This window comes from Myotis nattereri (assembly GCF_964212035.1).
Source record: "Myotis nattereri genome assembly, chromosome: 16".
Classification (NCBI taxonomy): Eukaryota; Metazoa; Chordata; class Mammalia; order Chiroptera; family Vespertilionidae; genus Myotis; species Myotis nattereri.
This window is the reverse complement of record NC_138091.1, coordinates 42257381-42273247: the sequence shown is the minus strand read 5'-3', so window position 1 is coordinate 42273247 and position 15867 is coordinate 42257381. Positions and strand designations below refer to the sequence as shown.

Here is a 15867-nt window from a genome sequence, read left to right as displayed (position 1 = left end):
ATTAAGGTAAATGCGCCTCTCTTACAGGCCCTGCCCATGAAAAAATCTGGACACACCAGATCTTGACAGGGTTTTCCTCCCTGTTTGTGAGACGTGGCAGATGAGGGCTGTGGAAGTCCTGGGAAAGGAATCTCATCCCTCCCAGGAGACAAGAGGAATTACAACAGCAGCGAGGCGGTTTTGTGAGGATGGAGAAGGCTGCGTGCCAGGGGAGAGTCCAAAGGGGCTGGTGACCCAGCTGGCGGAGATGTGGGCTGGAGCCGTGTTGGTGTGGGAGGGAGACTGGCGGCCTGGGAGCAGGAGCAATGGCTGCCTCCAATGCTATGGCCCAAACCGTGGGCACGCCTGTTGGAGTCAGGCGTTCTTCCATCTTCTGGCTCCCTGCGTCCTAATAAGCCTTCCTCGGAGGAGGGAAGGCTGAGCCCGACAACCACGGCCGCCTGCAGTGGGAGGGTAGAGCGTGGCCTCCGCCCAGGCCTCTCGATCTCCGATCTCCGGTCCGCAGGGTGCTGGAGTGCGGGAGGCCTCGGCGAAGGCTGCCCCGCTGCGGCTCGCGCGGCGAGGCCAGGGTGCTAGGCTCCCCTCGGGGCTCCCGGCTGACGGTGGGGTGGAGGGGAGGACGGGAGTGGGGGCAGCGCCCGTGGCCTGCTTTCCCAGGGCTGGCCCAGTCTTTTTGACAAGCTGATTGCGTGGCGAGGATTGGCTGATCCCGGCGTGACGCCGATTAACAACAAAGGTGGAGTTGGAAGAAATTAGATTAAAGGAGAGGAAAAAAAATTAAAGGGGGAGCTGGCAGGGGACTGGAGGCAGAGACCGAAGGGGAGATGTGCGAAGCCTTGTCTCCTGGCTCCGACTTCGCCCGAGAAGGGAAGCCCTTCCGAAAACCCACCGGGATTTTGCTCTCCACCCCCACCCCGGCCCAGCTAACGAAGCCTGGGTGCGAGGAATGGCTACCGCTTCTTGAGAAATCCCAACTCCCACCCTGACACCCCTTGATTCGGCTCCCAGGGGGAGAACTTTTTGCTCGGACTCCTCGGATCCTAAACCCGGCGGAGGTGGAGGGGCCTGGAGGACGACGAGAGGCTCGATCTAAAACCCGGAAGGCTCCCGCGGCGCACCGAGATCGGACGAGGCGGGGTGCTCCCCGGGTTTTTCCATGTGTTGCAAATCTAAGAGCTTCTTTCTTGCCTTTTTTTTTTTTTAACACCCCCCTCCCCGTTGCTCTCCTTCTCTCCCCCCCCCCGCCCCCCCTCCTGCTTTGGCTTTAGGGTTGCAAAAGCAAAGAGCAATAAAAAAAAAAAAAAAAAAAAAGCCGCGCACACACTCAGACACACACCAGTGGCGACAGGGGAGAGTTGGAAAGACGCAGGAGAGAAGCAGGAGGCAGGAGGCAGCCGGGAGGGAGCAATGGGAGCGGGAAGCAGGAAGGTTCCCTCGCAGATTCCCCTCCGGCCCCACGTCGCCTCGTCGGCCCCGATAGGGGAACGAGGAGCCGGGCGAGCAGATGGAGCGAAGCTCGCTCCAGGCAGCGGGCTTGGCCGGAGCATGGAGGAGCCGCCAAGCGACCGGCTGATTGGAAGAGAAACGCAGAGCGATGGAGGCGGGGGTAGGAGGACGATTTCTCTGCGGGGACTGGCGGCGGCGTACACGCCCGGGTCGGGCGCTGCAGAGCTTGGCTAGCTTTCAACCCGCGCTCGCCGGCTCCAACCCCGCGAGCCCCCACCCCCAGCCCTCGCGGCAGCTCCGCAGGTGAGTGCGAGCTGGGGGCCCAAGACCCAAAAGTCTCAACACGCCCGCCCAGCCAAACAAAAAAAAAAGAAAGAAAAGCATTTTCCTTTTTCTTTTCGTGCAGCCCCCAGCGCAGTGGGAGGGAAAGGGTGAGGCTGAGCAGCCCGGAGGAGGCGGAGGGGCCAGGCGAGGCCTGGGTGGCCCGGGAGGCGGCGGCGCCGAGGCGGCTCTGACGGTCGAGCGCTCGGAGCGGCGCCGCGCTGCGCCGAGGCGGGCGGGCGGGCGGGCGGAGCGGGGCGGGCGGAGCGCGGCGCGTGGGGCTCGCCATTAGCCGTCGCTCCGCTTCGCCATCTCGGGCTTTGTCTGGCGACTCACTGCCCCGGCGTCGGCTGCGGCGGAGCTGCGGCTCGGCTCTTCGGCCCGCCGCACCCCTAGGTGCCCCTGGCCCGCGCTCCCATTCACACGCTCGGTAAGTGAGCCCCGGCGCCGTGGATTTCGGGGGGAAGAGCTTGCTGCGAGCGGCAGCGGCGCCGATCTCCATGCGCCCGGGCAGGCCTGGGGAGACATGCCGGGCTGGATTGAACCGGCTCCGAGAGGCTCCTCTGCCGGAGCCCGTCGCTCCCTCGCCCTTTCTGGGGTGTCGGAAGCCAAGGGTTTTTGTTTCTGAAATCTACAGAGAGGGAATTTTGTAGGTTTGCTGTCTTTTTTTCCCCCCCTCTTTTTTTTTAAGTTTCGTGTGAATTCTGTTCGGCAGCAAGGGAACCGCGAGGTAGGCGCCGAAGCCTGGCGCCGCGTCCGACTTGCGTGCGCCCCAAGCTGGTGGCCACGCTCCGGGGATGAGGGTGGGAGCGGTCCGCCCGCTTCGGGTGGCGGGAGCGGGGAGCGGGGAGCGGGTGAGAGCTGGCGTGGAAGCCCGAATCTGAGCTGAGAGGACTTGGGGGAGAGCTCCGGAGCAGGGCTACGGGCACCCCTAAGCCTCCCAGGCCGCCGGGGCCCCTGCGGGCACCCTCTCAGACCGCGCCTCGCGCCCTCCCTCCCCGCGGCCGAGCATGCCAGTTCCCCCGCGGGTCTGGCGAGGTCGCTCTCGGCGCCCGCCCGCCCGGGCTCCGAGCTCCGCCGCCATCCGGGCGGCTGCGTGTCTCCCTGCCCCGGCCCCCCCCCCTCCCCGGCGGCAGCAGCAGCAGCAGCCGCCGCCACCACCACCCCCCCTCCTCTCCTTCCTTCCCTCCGCCTCGGCCGCCCGGGTCCCCCCAGCTCCCGCCCCTCCTCCCAGCTGCCCCCCGCGGAGCCCGCCCGGGCAGGCTGTGGGAGGGAGCGGAGCCGGCGAGGCGGGCGGGCTGGCGCTCGCTCCCCGGGGGTCGGTGTGCGCTCCACGGGGAAGGACGCGCTCGCTGCCCCGCTTCTCCCGCCCCCCTCCCGCTCCTCCTCCTCCCTTCTCCCTCCTCCTCCCCGCTCCGGCGGCGGAGGCTGCTGCGGCGGCGGGGGGTGTGCGAGCTGAGGCCGGGGCCGGCGGGCGGGCGGGCGGCGGGCGGGCTGCCTGCAGGCGGAGGGCGCTGTGCTTTGTGCTTTTCGCCGCGAGGAGCAGCAGGCAGCAGCCACAGCCGCCGCCACAGCAGCAGCAGCAGCAGCCGCCGCCCCAGCGCTGCCGCCGCGCCCGGAGGAGGAGCTGCTGCCGCCGCGGGAGGGAGCTGCGGCTGTGCCCGGCCGAGCGGGGGAGGGCGCCGCCGTTCAGAACCGGGGAGGGCGCCGCCGGAGCGCGAAGCCCGGAGGCCGCGCTGAGCCGGGTAACCGAAGCGGCTTGGGACGCATCCGCGATCAGGACTGGGCGGCGGGGAGCGAACAGCGGGTGCGGTGAACGCTCGGAGGGGTCCCCGGGCCACCTCCGGGCAGAACACGGGGCGAGGGAGGACCAGGGCACTGGAGAGGACGCCGAGAACCGGGGGAGGGGAGGGCAGGAAGCGAGGCCCGAGCCGAGCTCCGGCCGCGAGCGGAGGAGGCCGCGCTTCTGCGAGCCGGCAGGCGCAGTTCTCGCCGGCCGCCGGAGGGGGCGGCGGGGCCGGTGAGCGCTGCGCCCCCGCCTCCGGGCCGCCGTCCTCCCGCCCTCTCCTTGGCTCGGCTCCCCGGAGGCCGGGGCGGGGGCGCCGGCGGGGCTGGGCCGCCAGCTCGGGGAGAAGGCGGCGGTTCCCGCCGTGGTCGCGCTTCTGCGCCGGGTTCCTCCGTGCGCTTCGGGGAAGCTGGGCGGTGGCGGCCCCGCTGGCCCGGGTGGGTGGCTCGGGGGTGGGGGGCAGGCCGCTTCTTTCCGGCTGCTCGCCCGCCCAGGCGGGCAGGGACGGCGTCGGGTGCCCGAGTGGGGGGGCGGCGGGAATCCGGATCCGGTCCCCGGGGGCGGTGCGGCCGCTGCTCTCCGGGGCCGGCGGCGGCTGCGTGGCGTCCGGGTCCCCGCCGGGTTGCGGAGGCGGGGGGAACCGGCTGGGGGGAGGCGGGAGGAGGAGACTGCGGCGCGTGCCCGCTTCCGCGGCCGCGCGCGCCCTTTACCCGCCCTTCCTCCTCCCCCGCCCTCCAGCCTGGGGCCTCCCCCGGGCGGGCGCTCGGGGAGGAGGAGTTCTTCCTTGGGCCTGGGTGGGGGAAGGAGGCGGGCGCTAGCTGCACGCGGGAGCTGGGAGCTGCGAGCAGTCTCTCGCGTGGGCAGGGGAGGGCGCACGCCGCTGAGCCTGGCCGCAAGGGCTGGGGGTGGGGGTACGGGGAAGAGGAGGGCAGTCCTCTCACACCCACCTACCCATCACATCTACTAGGGTCCTGAGGGTCTCGCTGAGAGTGGGGGCGTTTGCCCCCCTCCCCTCTGGGGGAGGGAGGACTAGGAACTCCCTCCACCTCTCTGCCCGCCTGAGTAGAGGCTGGTCTCTCTTCTAAAGGGTGAGGTGGCTCTGAACCCGGATTGCCCGGCCAGCGTGACCGAGGAGGCGGCTGGAGGTGGCTGGGCTGGACGGCTGGAGAATGAACGGAGAAGCAGACTGCCCCACAGACCTGGAAATGGCCGCCCCCAAAGGCCAAGGTAGGAGCCCCCATCCTTAGTCCTCTTGAACTTAAATCCTCTTTTCCCACATGGCTGTCTCCAGGGCCCACTCCCCTTCTGCAGGGTTTCTCCACTCTGCATTCTCTGAGTCGAGATAAGGGAAGGGTGTCTGTAAGAGTCAAGCGCCCCTCACGCGGGGTTTGGCTCAGTCCGAATTATTAAGCCTTGTATTTTTCACACTCCATATTCCCCCCTCCCCCTCGCGTTAGAGGGAGAGAGGAGGCCCCTGTAAGCCTGCCTTCTGGGGTTCCCAGTCAGCCCGGGATGTGTCCACCCCCAGGAATGGGAGGAAAGCTGAGGAATGTGGAGGCAGGGGGAGCAGACGGGGGTTGGGAAGGATTTTCAGGGTTTTTTATTACTAAGAGGACGCGTTTTTTGGTGAGGTACTTGGAAAGGGTATGGGGATGGTTTGAGACCCTACACCCGGGAGTTATTTTTATCACTAGCGCCTACCCCAACCAGTAGGGCTCCAGCGGGGGTGGGGGCGGGTAAGGTGGAGCTGAGCATCTGGCAAGGCTTGTGGGCCATGGAGAGGAGAGGACTGTGGGTTTATGTGGCCTGCCCTACAGAAACCCAGGCCCAGGTTACCAGATGTCAATGCAAATGAGAGCCCTTTTGACTGCGAGCCTTGGATAGCTGTTCTCCCAGCTCGCCCTCTGGGGTAGACCTCACTGCAGCTGCATTTCGGTGACTGGCCCAGACCCCTTTGATGCCCATGTGGGAGTTAGGCTGAGAAGACAACTCAGAATTCCGGGGGGGGGGGGGGGGGTCCTCCGTGGAGCAGGGCCCTGAGCGTCTTTGCCCACCTTCCTGCCTGCCTTGCATTAAAGCTTTCTTTTATGGAAACAAAATTACCATTTCCATTCAGTTTTTCTTACATGCCCCAAATTCTCCTTAGACCTTCCTTCAGAGGCCAAGAGGGAGGGAGATGATGGAATACCCATTTCTCTAATGTTCGTTTCCAGCTGTGCTGGTGAGAAACATTGTATTGGGTCTCCTCACTACCCACATCCCACCCTTAGGGTATCTGCCTAGAATTTGGACTTGAACTTGGCGACACATTTGGAAATGTTGCCTCTTGCTTCCCTTCCCTCTCTGATAAGCTATCTGTTTTCCCACAGGGCCCCAATCACAGTAGCTTCATTTCCTCCTTCCCTACAGTAAATAGTACCTTGTGGCACTCAAGTCTGGCTTTCTAGGTATGACACTGTCTGGATGGGCATCCCTGCCCTAATTCATATGGCCACAGTTTCTCCTTAGGGCTCGGCCGTGTTTTGTCTGTCTTCAGACGGGAAGTAGCCAGGGACTCGGAAGCTCTGGGGAGGAAGAGTGGAGCACGTAGGGACTGGGGAATTGATGGGAGGGATAGCATGAGCCAGTCATGATCACCTTTCTTACCCCTCTCCAGACCACTGGTCTCAGGAAGACATGCTGACTTTGCTAGAATGCATGAAGAACAACCTTCCATCCAATGACAGTTCCAAGTTCAAAACCACTGAGTCACATATGGACTGGGAAAAAGTAGCATTTAAAGACTTTTCTGGAGACATGTGCAAGCTCAAATGGGTGGAGATTTCTAACGAGGTAACTGATACCCCCCCCCCCCTTCCTGACACACAGGAGCACACATCTATAGGGACCCCTGCCTTAACTTTCCTGGTGTGGGAGATGAAACAGAAGTCTATAAACAGGAAGGCAAGAGAAGACCGGGCGCATTTTGGGAGGTGGTACAGTTGACCGCACTGGCCTAGAATTCTCAGTTCTGCCAGTTTCTAGCTTTGTGGCCTTGGATACTTACCATCTTGGAGCTTCTGTTTCCTGAGCTCTTCTGGGGGTTTGAGGGGGTGCTGGCATAGATAACCACAGTGAGGTCAGGTGGTCACCTTGTTGCTGACCTTTGGTGTGTCTCACTGCCAGGGCCTCTGCAGGAGGCATGAGCCGGTGCCCGGGTGTCTGCCTTGATGTCAGGAGCCACCTGAGTTGTGACAGTTGGCCTCTGCCCCTCCTCTTTGGATAAGTTTAGTCTAATGGAAAGTAGAGGAAACCGGTTGGAAAATGGGCGTATGTTACCTGGTAGTGTCCCCTCTTCTGAACTTCCCCTTCCACTCACCTCCCTTCTTCTTCCAGGTGAGAAAGTTCCGTACATTGACAGAACTGATCCTCGACGCTCAGGAACATGTTAAAAATCCTTACAAAGGCAAAAAACTCAAGGTGAGTTTCCAGGAGGAGGAGCACAAGGGGCAGGAGAGGCATGATCCAAAGAATGGATGGTGCCTGACCTTCACTGTGTCCTTATCCCTCGTTTCAGAAACACCCAGACTTCCCAAAGAAGCCCCTGACCCCTTATTTCCGCTTCTTCATGGAAAAGAGGGCCAAATATGCTAAACTTCACCCTGAGATGAGCAACCTGGACCTGACCAAGATTCTGTCCAAGAAATACAAGGAACTGCCCGAGAAGAAGAAGGTGGGGGGAGGGGGGCCAAAGTGGCTGGGAGGGAAAAGGCTGGGAGCAGCTGGTGTGTGGGTCAGCTGCTGGGATTGGGGGGGTCGGGGGGGGGGGGTCGGGGGGACTCAGACAAAGGGACTTGGTATCAGGGATGTGGGTAGGTCAGCAGAGCAGAGTAGGGTCTTGGGCAGCTGCTCCTGATCACCCACTTCCCGGCCCACACACCATAAATTACAGGCACTGTCACGGGTGTTGCCCAGGCTGAGCTAGGTGCTGCGACCAGCCACAATCCAGTGTTCTTTCACACAGCAGTTCTTCACCCTCTGACATGTCCTGACATGGTCTCATTTGATGCTTGCAGTATCCTCATAAAGGCAACCCCAGAAGAACAGGTTATCCGATTTTGTGAGCGAGGAACTGGGGTGCTGGAGGGTGTCCTGTCCCAGGTCACTGAAGTAATGATGCTGGAGCAGGACTTGGGTTTAGTGCTCCAGACTCCCTGCCTAGTGCTCTTCTCATGGCCACACCCATGTGTTAGGTGGGTTTCCTTCCCATGCACACATGTTTGCCCAAGGACACACGGTCTCTGGTGGCCTCATGCTATACCAGACCATTGGAGGCTGTCAACCTGGAGCAGAGGTTGCCCTAGCCTCCCAGGCAGAGATAGATGGTCAAGTACAGTGAGATCAATAGTCCCTCAAAGAGAGAGGCAGCAAAGCACTGGAGGATCCTGCAGCTGGGACATGAGTGAGATGGGGTAGGGAGAGAGGGACGCAAAGAAGAGATGCTAGACAGCCAAGATGGAGCTAGAGAGGTGATGAGGGGCATCAGAGTTGCCTACAACCAGCTCTCAGGAGGTGGCACTGGCCAGTGCACTGTGAGTAGCCCTTTGCCTGGTTTGTGCACCCTGGCTGCAGACTCTCATGCCCTTGGTTCTGGGCTCCAAAAAGGAGCGAATTTGGCTGGATAAAACCAGCTGTCTTCAACTGCTGCCTGAGACGAGCAGGAGCCTGAATTGCTGAAGCTGTTGACCCTTTGATGGGGATATTGAAGAGCTAACTATACAAACGACACCCAGTCGCTCATGGGATGGGAGGAAGAGACAGAGGGTCTGAGGACCAGGGAGGGGCAGGAGAAACTGTGTGGTAGAGCGGATAGTGTGCTGGCCTAGGGGCCGTGAGACTCGGACCTGTTCTGGCTCCCCCTGAATTGCTGTGTGTGCCCTCGGTAAGTCACTTTACTTCTCCAGACCTGGTCTTATCTGACAGGTGTGGAGCCTGAGCCTGAGCTCAGTGGTGCCATCCAGCTCGAAAAGCTGCTGTTGTTGTGTGAGGAGGGCTGCGATGGGGGTCAAGCAGGCTGGGCTCTGCTCCCAGTTTTCTGTGGGAGCCCGAGGAACGCGGGGCACCTGGTGTCTCTCTCTCCCGCGAGAGGCAGGGGTTGGGCTCAAACACTGAGCCCCTGGCCCCTTCCAGTGCTAATGATTGTGAATCTAGGCAAGGAGGAGGGAGGGAGGTGAACGCTGAGTGGGTTCCGTGACCGAAGGCAGATCAGGAAGGAAAAAGACACTGGGAAGGAAGCAGAGAGGAGTGTGGAGAAGTGGGGAAGAGTCAGGTGATGGTTGGGAAGGAGGGCCAGGCTGATGGAAGGGGTGGAGGAGAAAATGGGGACGCCAAATGGCAGAGGAGAAGGCGATGGCTGAGGATGGGAGGAGGATGGTACCAGGATGGTGAAAGGCAGCCAGGGGTTCAGAGGTGGTGGGAGGTGGGAAATATCCCAATTCAAGAGACATCTATTAGAATGTGACTTGCATTGCAAGAATTCACTCAGCTCCCTTCAGTACACTCCTCTCCTGCCTTGGAAGCAGGACTGACTATCAAGTGCTAGACCAGTGGTCGGTAAACTGCGGCTCTTTGGCCCCTTGAGTGTGGCTCTTCCTAAGCCTTAGGAGTATCCTAATTAAGTTAATAACAATGTACCTACCTGTATAGTTTAAGTTTAAAAAATTAGGCTCTCAAAAGAAATTTCAATCGTACTGTTGATATTTGGCTCTGTGGACTAATGAGTTTGCCGACCACTGGACTAGACAATATCAGTTGCCACAGACATGGGAGGAGGGAGTGATGGAGGCAAGTCCTACACCTGACAACTCATTGTGGGAGCTTTGAGGTGTTGGGGAAAGGCGGAGGGGTAGGTTTGGGGGAGTCCCAGCCCTGTCACTGTTTACTGTGTGACTGGGTGTCATAAACAAAAGGAATAGGATGTGTTCTGGGAGACCCCTGTAAGCTCTCACTAATGTGGGCTATTGTTGAGCCCTGCCCCCCCCCCCCCCCCCACGAAGGCAGGCCAGCATCCCCTGCCTGCCCATGCCATCCTCCATTCATCCATGTCACAAACTGGGAGGCAGAATAGCTAGCCAGGAGGGCTCTGTGGCTTTTGTAGCTCAGGCCTTGGGTTGTGGATGACCCCGGTCCCCTCCTCCCCCCCAGATGAAGTATATTCAGGACTTCCAGAGGGAGAAACAGGAGTTCGAGCGAAACCTGGCCCGATTCAGGTAAGGCAGTGGAGCCCAGAGAAGGGCCACAGGGCACTGGGTGTGACAGGATAGGGTAACACCGACCAGAGCCTCAAGCTTGCCATCCATGCGGTGTGGAAGATGATGGGTCCTGGGTAAACCCTAGTGGCTCATGCTCAAGGGCAGGGACAGGCAGGCAGCCGCTGTCCCCCTGGTCTCCAGTCGGTAGTCCTCGGGGCCTTGGCGGGCGGGCAGCTAGCTGGGTCTGCCCTGGCGGGAGCTCCCTCCAAGTTGCTGATTGTTGCTCCCCGCGCCCTGGCTAGGGAGGATCACCCTGACTTAATCCAGAATGCCAAGAAGTCGGACATCCCCGAGAAGCCCAAAACCCCCCAGCAGCTGTGGTACACCCACGAGAAGAAAGTGTATCTCAAAGTTCGGCCAGATGTGAGTGTCCGGCCAAGGGGTGGGGGCAGAGGGCACATGGCGGTGGCCAGGGGGGGAGCCGCGCCAGGTCGGCTGGGCACGGAGCAGGAGAGGAGGCCCCTCCCCAGGGGTGGGCTGCATGGACAGGGCCGGGGCCAGCTGGCGTGCAAGCGTGTGCGTGCGCGTGTGAGTGAGCCTGTCCCCTTGCACCCAGGCGGGACCCCGCCTCTGCCTTCTCCTCCTGGCCTGTGGGGGACACGCCTGTGACCTCCTGTGGCCCGAGGGGGCGGGGCCTTTGCGCCCCCCACCCCCCTCCCCTCCTCCTGCCCCCGGCTGCCTGCGTGTGTCTGACGGCTTTTGGTTTGCAGGCCACTACGAAGGAGGTGAAGGACTCCCTGGGGAAGCAGTGGTCTCAGCTCTCGGACAAAAAGAGGCTGAAATGGATTCATAAGGCCCTGGAGCAGCGGAAGGAGTACGAGGTTAGGCTTCCGCTGCGCTCCTCCCCATCCGGCTCTTCATGAGCCTCTGCCCTCTGACTCTGTGGCCCCCGCAGTGAACTCCGCGGGAGGCGGTCACGCCCCGTCCCCCCATTGAGGGAGGGGCCTCCTGGGCCCCTCGCCTCTGCCCCTACCTTCCCCACACCCCCTCCCCATGAGATCGCAGGCTAGGGCAGGGCAGGGCACCACTTGTGTGACACAGCACACACGGCCACCCCCAGCTTTGCTCCCTGCCTCCCCTTCCCAGCGGCTCTCCCCCCGTTCCTGGCCCCCGCTAACCCCACACCCCGTTGCCCCCCATCCTCCCACCTCACTCTGCAGGAGATTATGCGTGACTATATCCAGAAGCACCCTGAGCTGAACATCAGTGAGGAGGGCATCACCAAGTCCACCCTCACCAAGGCTGAGCGCCAGCTCAAGGACAAATTTGATGGGCGACCTACCAAGCCACCTCCGTGAGCACTGCCCTGGGGGGTGGGGGTGGGGGGCGGGTGAGTGGGCGCCTGAGCAGGCAGAGAGCTGCCTGGTGAAGGACCTGGGCCCAGGCTCTGCTGCCCTGGGCCGCCCTGTTCACAGGGATGCTCCTCCCTGGCTTTGGTTCTGATAGGAACAGCTACTCGCTGTACTGCGCGGAGCTGATGGCCAACATGAAGGATGTGCCCAGCACAGAGCGCATGGTGCTATGCAGCCAGCAGTGGAAGCTGCTCTCCCAGAAGGAGAAGGATGCCTACCACAAGAAGTGTGACCAGGTGAGCTGCGGCGGGAGCCCCCCTGGAGAGGGAGGATTCCTGGAGATCCTTGGGAGCCTTGAAGCATGAGGCCTGACCCCTCGGGCACCTGCTTCAAAGTTGGTGTGCTGGGTTTAGCCCCTGGACAGACCAACAGATAACGTTGGGCCTTATGCTTACCATCCATAGAGGGTTCCCAGCGAGCCTGCCCCCAGACTGACCCTGGCTCCCCTTCTTTTCCCAGAAAAAGAAAGATTATGAGGTGGAACTGCTCCGTTTTCTAGAGGTGAGTGGGCGAGGCAGCGTGCAAGACCCGCTGGACAGTTTGGGAGCGGACTGGGAACTGGGCACACAACCCCATGCCACCTTCTCTCCCCGGACCAGAGCCTGCCAGAGGAGGAGCAGCAGCGGGTCCTGGGGGAAGAAAAGATGCTGAACATCAACAAGAAGCAAACCACCAGCCCCGCCTCCAAGAAGCCCTCCCAGGAAGGGGGCAAGGTGGGCAGGGAGCACCCCTGAGCTGCTGGGAGGGGGGCAGGCAGGCTCCCCGCCAACACTCCGTTGACTCTGACCTTCTTTGCACATCTACAGGGCAGCTCAGAGAAGCCCAAGAGGCCAGTGTCAGCCATGTTCATCTTCTCGGAGGAGAAGCGGCGGCAACTGCAGGAGGAGCGGCCAGAGCTCTCGGAAAGCGAGCTGACGCGCCTGCTGGCCCGCATGTGGAACGACTTATCCGAGAAGAAGAAGGTCAGGCTGGCCAGACCAGAGGGGCTGCCAGGCATCTGAATGTGGGCCGCCTCTCCTCTAGGGCCTGGCCGCACTGCCTCGCCCCTGCCCTGGCCCCTGCCCTGTGCCGGCCACTCTTGTGCCTGGGCGCAGATGCTGGGGCTGGGAGCCCAGCGAGAGCCGGAAGGCGGGAAGCTGTCCGCTGAGGGCTGTTGGCTCCCGGGGGAGCAGCGCTGGTGGGCGGGGCTGCCCGAGGCTGGAGATGCCTGCACCGGCCCAGCCTCTGCTGGCCCCGCCCTGGCTGCGGTGGGAACCTCCACAGCTGGATGGGGAACGAGCGCCCTCTGGGGGTGGCCGCGAGGCTGACGCCTGGTGCCGTCCCTCTGCAGGCCAAATACAAGGCCCGGGAGGCAGCGCTGAAGGCCCAGTCGGAGAGGAAGCCGGCTGGGGAGCGCGAGGAAAGGGGCAAACTGCCCGAGTCACCCAAGAGGGCCGAGGAGATCTGGCAGCAGAGCGTCATCGGGGACTACCTGGCCCGCTTCAAGGTAGGAAAGAGGGGCAGGAAGGTTGTTCTGCAGCCTGCCCACGCAGGCGGCCTCCAGTCCCAGGTGACCCCTCCCACGGCTGACACCCCTGTCTGTCCCCAGAATGATCGGGTGAAGGCCTTGAAAGCCATGGAGATGACCTGGAACAACATGGAAAAGAAGGAGAAACTGATGTGGATTAAGAAGGCGGCCGAAGACCAAAAGCGATACGAGGTGGGAAGGGGCTGCTGGTTAGAGGAGAGCAGTGGGGTGGGGTGGAGCTGGGGCTGTCACCCTCCACTTAAAATTTGGGGGCCCCCTTTCTGGTGTGCAGCTTTCTTCGCTGCTTGGCGCTGGGAGCCTAAGATCCCAGCCTTGATTGTGTGACCCAGAACAAGTCTCTTAACTTCCTTCTCTGAGCCTCAGTCACACATCAGTAAAAGGGATCTGGCAATGGAAGTCACACGAGTGCAATTATGGCAGCACTTTCAAGCCGCAGTGCCCACCACAGGTGTGAATTGTTAGGAAGTTGCTCCCTGGCTGTGCCTCAGTTTCTCCTCCTTCCTGGCACACAAAAGGAGTCAGCTGGGACACTCACGGCATGGGACAAGAGACAGAAACATGTTGGGGAGTGGGGGTGGGGTGACTGTAACCTTTCTGGGTATCCCCACAGAGAGAGCTGAGTGAGATGAGGGCACCGCCAGCTGCTGCAAACTCATCCAAGAAGATGAAGTTCCAGGGAGAACCCAAGAAGCCTCCCATGTGAGTCTGGAGCCCAGCCTGGAGGTGAGGAGGGCCAGAGCTGGAGAGCTGCTTGGATGGTGTTCTGACCCTCCCTGCACCACCCCCACTTCTCAGGAACGGTTACCAGAAATTCTCCCAGGAGCTGCTGTCCAACGGGGAGCTGAACCACCTGCCACTGAAGGAGCGCATGGTGGAGATTGGCAGCCGCTGGCAGCGCATCTCCCAGAACCAGAAGGAGCACTACAAAAAGCTGGCTGAGGAGCAGCAGAAGCAGTACAAAGTGCACCTGGACCTCTGGGTCAAGGTGAGAGGGCAGGGGGCCCTGGGAAGAGGGAGGCATCATGCTGGCTGGTCTGCATTCATGATTTTATTCGGGGCCCTACAAGGTAATGATTGCTATCAAAGATAAGAAAACCAAGGTTCAGAGAGGTTAAGTAACTTACCCAAGATCACACAGCTAGCTAGTAAGAAAACTCTAAATCAGACTGCCTTTTCCTTCCCATCTGGAACCAGGGGACCTCTCCTCGATTCTGGCGTGGCCCCCTCTCTGTGCCGTGGTTTAGCAGTCAGGTCTGTAACGTGGAGTCACTTACGGCCAAGGACCTGGGGAAGTAGCAGGGTTTAGGTACTCAAGAAGTTTGGTGAGCCCCAGACTGCCTTGTCAGTGGCTCCAGGTTTGGTGTTGGGGTGGGAGTGATGATGCCAGGCTCGGGGGGAGGGGGTTGTCATGGGGGACTTGTCTGAATCGAGGAAGGCCCTGACTCTGGAGCTTTCATTCGGGGGGACATGAGAAACAAGTCTAAACAACAGTCTTAGGGTAGGGTGCCTAGAAAAGGATTCCGAGCATCTTCAGCAGAAATACTGGGACGTGGTTCTCAGATCCCAGGGGTTTTCTGCGGAGACCCAAGGTACAGGGAGATCGGGAAGAGTAATGGTTAGCGGTACATGCTTGGCCCACCAGGTGGTGTTCCAGTGCTTACCTCCTCCTTTGTCTCTCCCAGAGTCTGTCTCCCCAAGACCGTGCAGCATATAAAGAGTACATCTCCAATGTAAGTCTGGGAGCAGGATGGCACTGGGGTAAGGAGTGATTGGGGGTGTCTGGGACTCATGGCTGCTCCCTTTGTCTGTGTCTGCATCCTCTCCTCTAGAAACGTAAGAGCATGACCAAGCTGCGAGGCCCGAACCCCAAGTCCAGCCGGACTACCCTACAGTCCAAATCCGTAAGGAATCCCTCTGGCAGGGGGTGGGCGGGGAGGGGGGCGGCAGAGACCACTGATGCAGCTCTGTCCCCCTTAGGAGTCTGAGGAGGATGAGGATGAAGACGAGGATGAAGAGGACGAGGATGAAGAGGAGGAAGATGATGAGAATGGGGACTCCTCTGAGGATGGCGGGGACTCCTCAGAGTCCAGCAGCGAGGATGAGAGCGAGGATGGGGATGAGGTGGGGTGGACGGACATGGTGGGGAGGGAGGGTGAGGCCCTGCCAGGGTGGCCGCCTGGTGATGGCATGTTTCTTGCCCCCAGAATGAGGAGGATGACGAGGATGAAGATGATGATGAGGATGATGACGAGGATGAAGACAACGAGTCTGAGGGTAGCAGCTCCAGCTCTTCCTCCTCAGGGGACTCTTCGGACTCGGACTCCAACTGAGGCCCAGCCCCACCTGGGGCTCCCCTCGCCTTTGTTTTTCCCCCTGTTCTGTCCCCTGCCCTCCCCCACTTTCTTTCTTTCTTCCTTTTTTTAAACAAAATATGGTGGGGGGGGAGGGGCTGGAGGAGCCCAGGCCAGGACTCTGCAGCCTCAGAGACATCAGCCCTGGGGACTCTCCAGGGAGGGCAACCGTCAGACTGAGCCACCACTGGACTGGACCGTCCCACCACTCTTCTGCACTTGCGGTTCTGGCACGGACAATGGACCTGGGAGTGGGGTGGGGGTCCCAAAGAGTTCAGTGAGGCCCTCTAACCTGCAGCCCAACTTAAAGGGGGGTGGAAGCTTGGGGAGGACCCCTCCCTTTCCAGAGGGGCTTGCTGCCTGGACCCCCTCCGTTGGAACTGGAGGCAGGGAATGTGGAGAGAGGAGGGCATGTGCCTGTGAGAAAACAGGCCCTGCCCCATTGCCCTCTCCCCTGCCCCCTGCGGGAAGGAGCTACCTGGACCCACTCTTGGGGGGAGGGGGCAGAGGTGTTTTTTATATATGTGTATATATTTTTTTTTAAGCTCTGAGCTGTCAACGAGACGTTTCCTACCGATCTCGGCTGCCGTCTCTGTTGTCATTTCTCCGGGAGGGAGGGTTTAGGGGGGTAAGTTTGGGACTTTTTAAAACTTGATACGTATGGAAAAGTGAGTGAGTGTGTGTGTGTGTGTGTGTGTGTGTCCTGTACATAGCATGGGTGTACCTGTGGATGTGTGCAAAGGCACATGTATATGTGTGTGTGTGTAAGAGGGGGGAACCCACATCAGTCCAT

General features: G+C 60.9%; 1 protein-coding gene across 3 annotated transcripts; it reads left to right on the top strand.

Annotated features, from left to right (window-relative positions):
• Positions 1-1326: 1326 nt before the first annotated feature.
• UBTF (upstream binding transcription factor) lies at positions 1327-15651 on the top strand. 3 transcript variants are annotated; one of them, XM_081110825.1, is made up of 21 exons: positions 1327-1749; positions 4641-4780; positions 6210-6385; positions 6929-7012; positions 7110-7265; positions 9737-9801; positions 10086-10206; positions 10554-10664; positions 11004-11137; positions 11290-11431; positions 11655-11696; positions 11795-11908; positions 12002-12157; positions 12526-12681; positions 12784-12894; positions 13334-13422; positions 13519-13708; positions 14406-14453; positions 14553-14624; positions 14701-14844; positions 14928-15651. In XM_081110825.1, the coding sequence occupies exons 2-21, from the start codon at positions 4723-4725 to the stop codon at positions 15051-15053; spliced, it is 2295 nt and encodes a 764-aa protein (XP_080966951.1). In that variant the 5' UTR covers positions 1327-1749; positions 4641-4722; the 3' UTR covers positions 15054-15651. The 3 variants fall into 3 exon arrangements, with proteins under 3 accessions (XP_080966951.1, XP_080966952.1, XP_080966953.1); XM_081110826.1 differs by lacking the exon at positions 10554-10664; XM_081110827.1 differs by lacking the exons at positions 1327-1749; positions 10554-10664 and adding an exon at positions 3240-3512.
• The last annotated feature ends 216 nt before the right edge of the window (positions 15652-15867 follow it).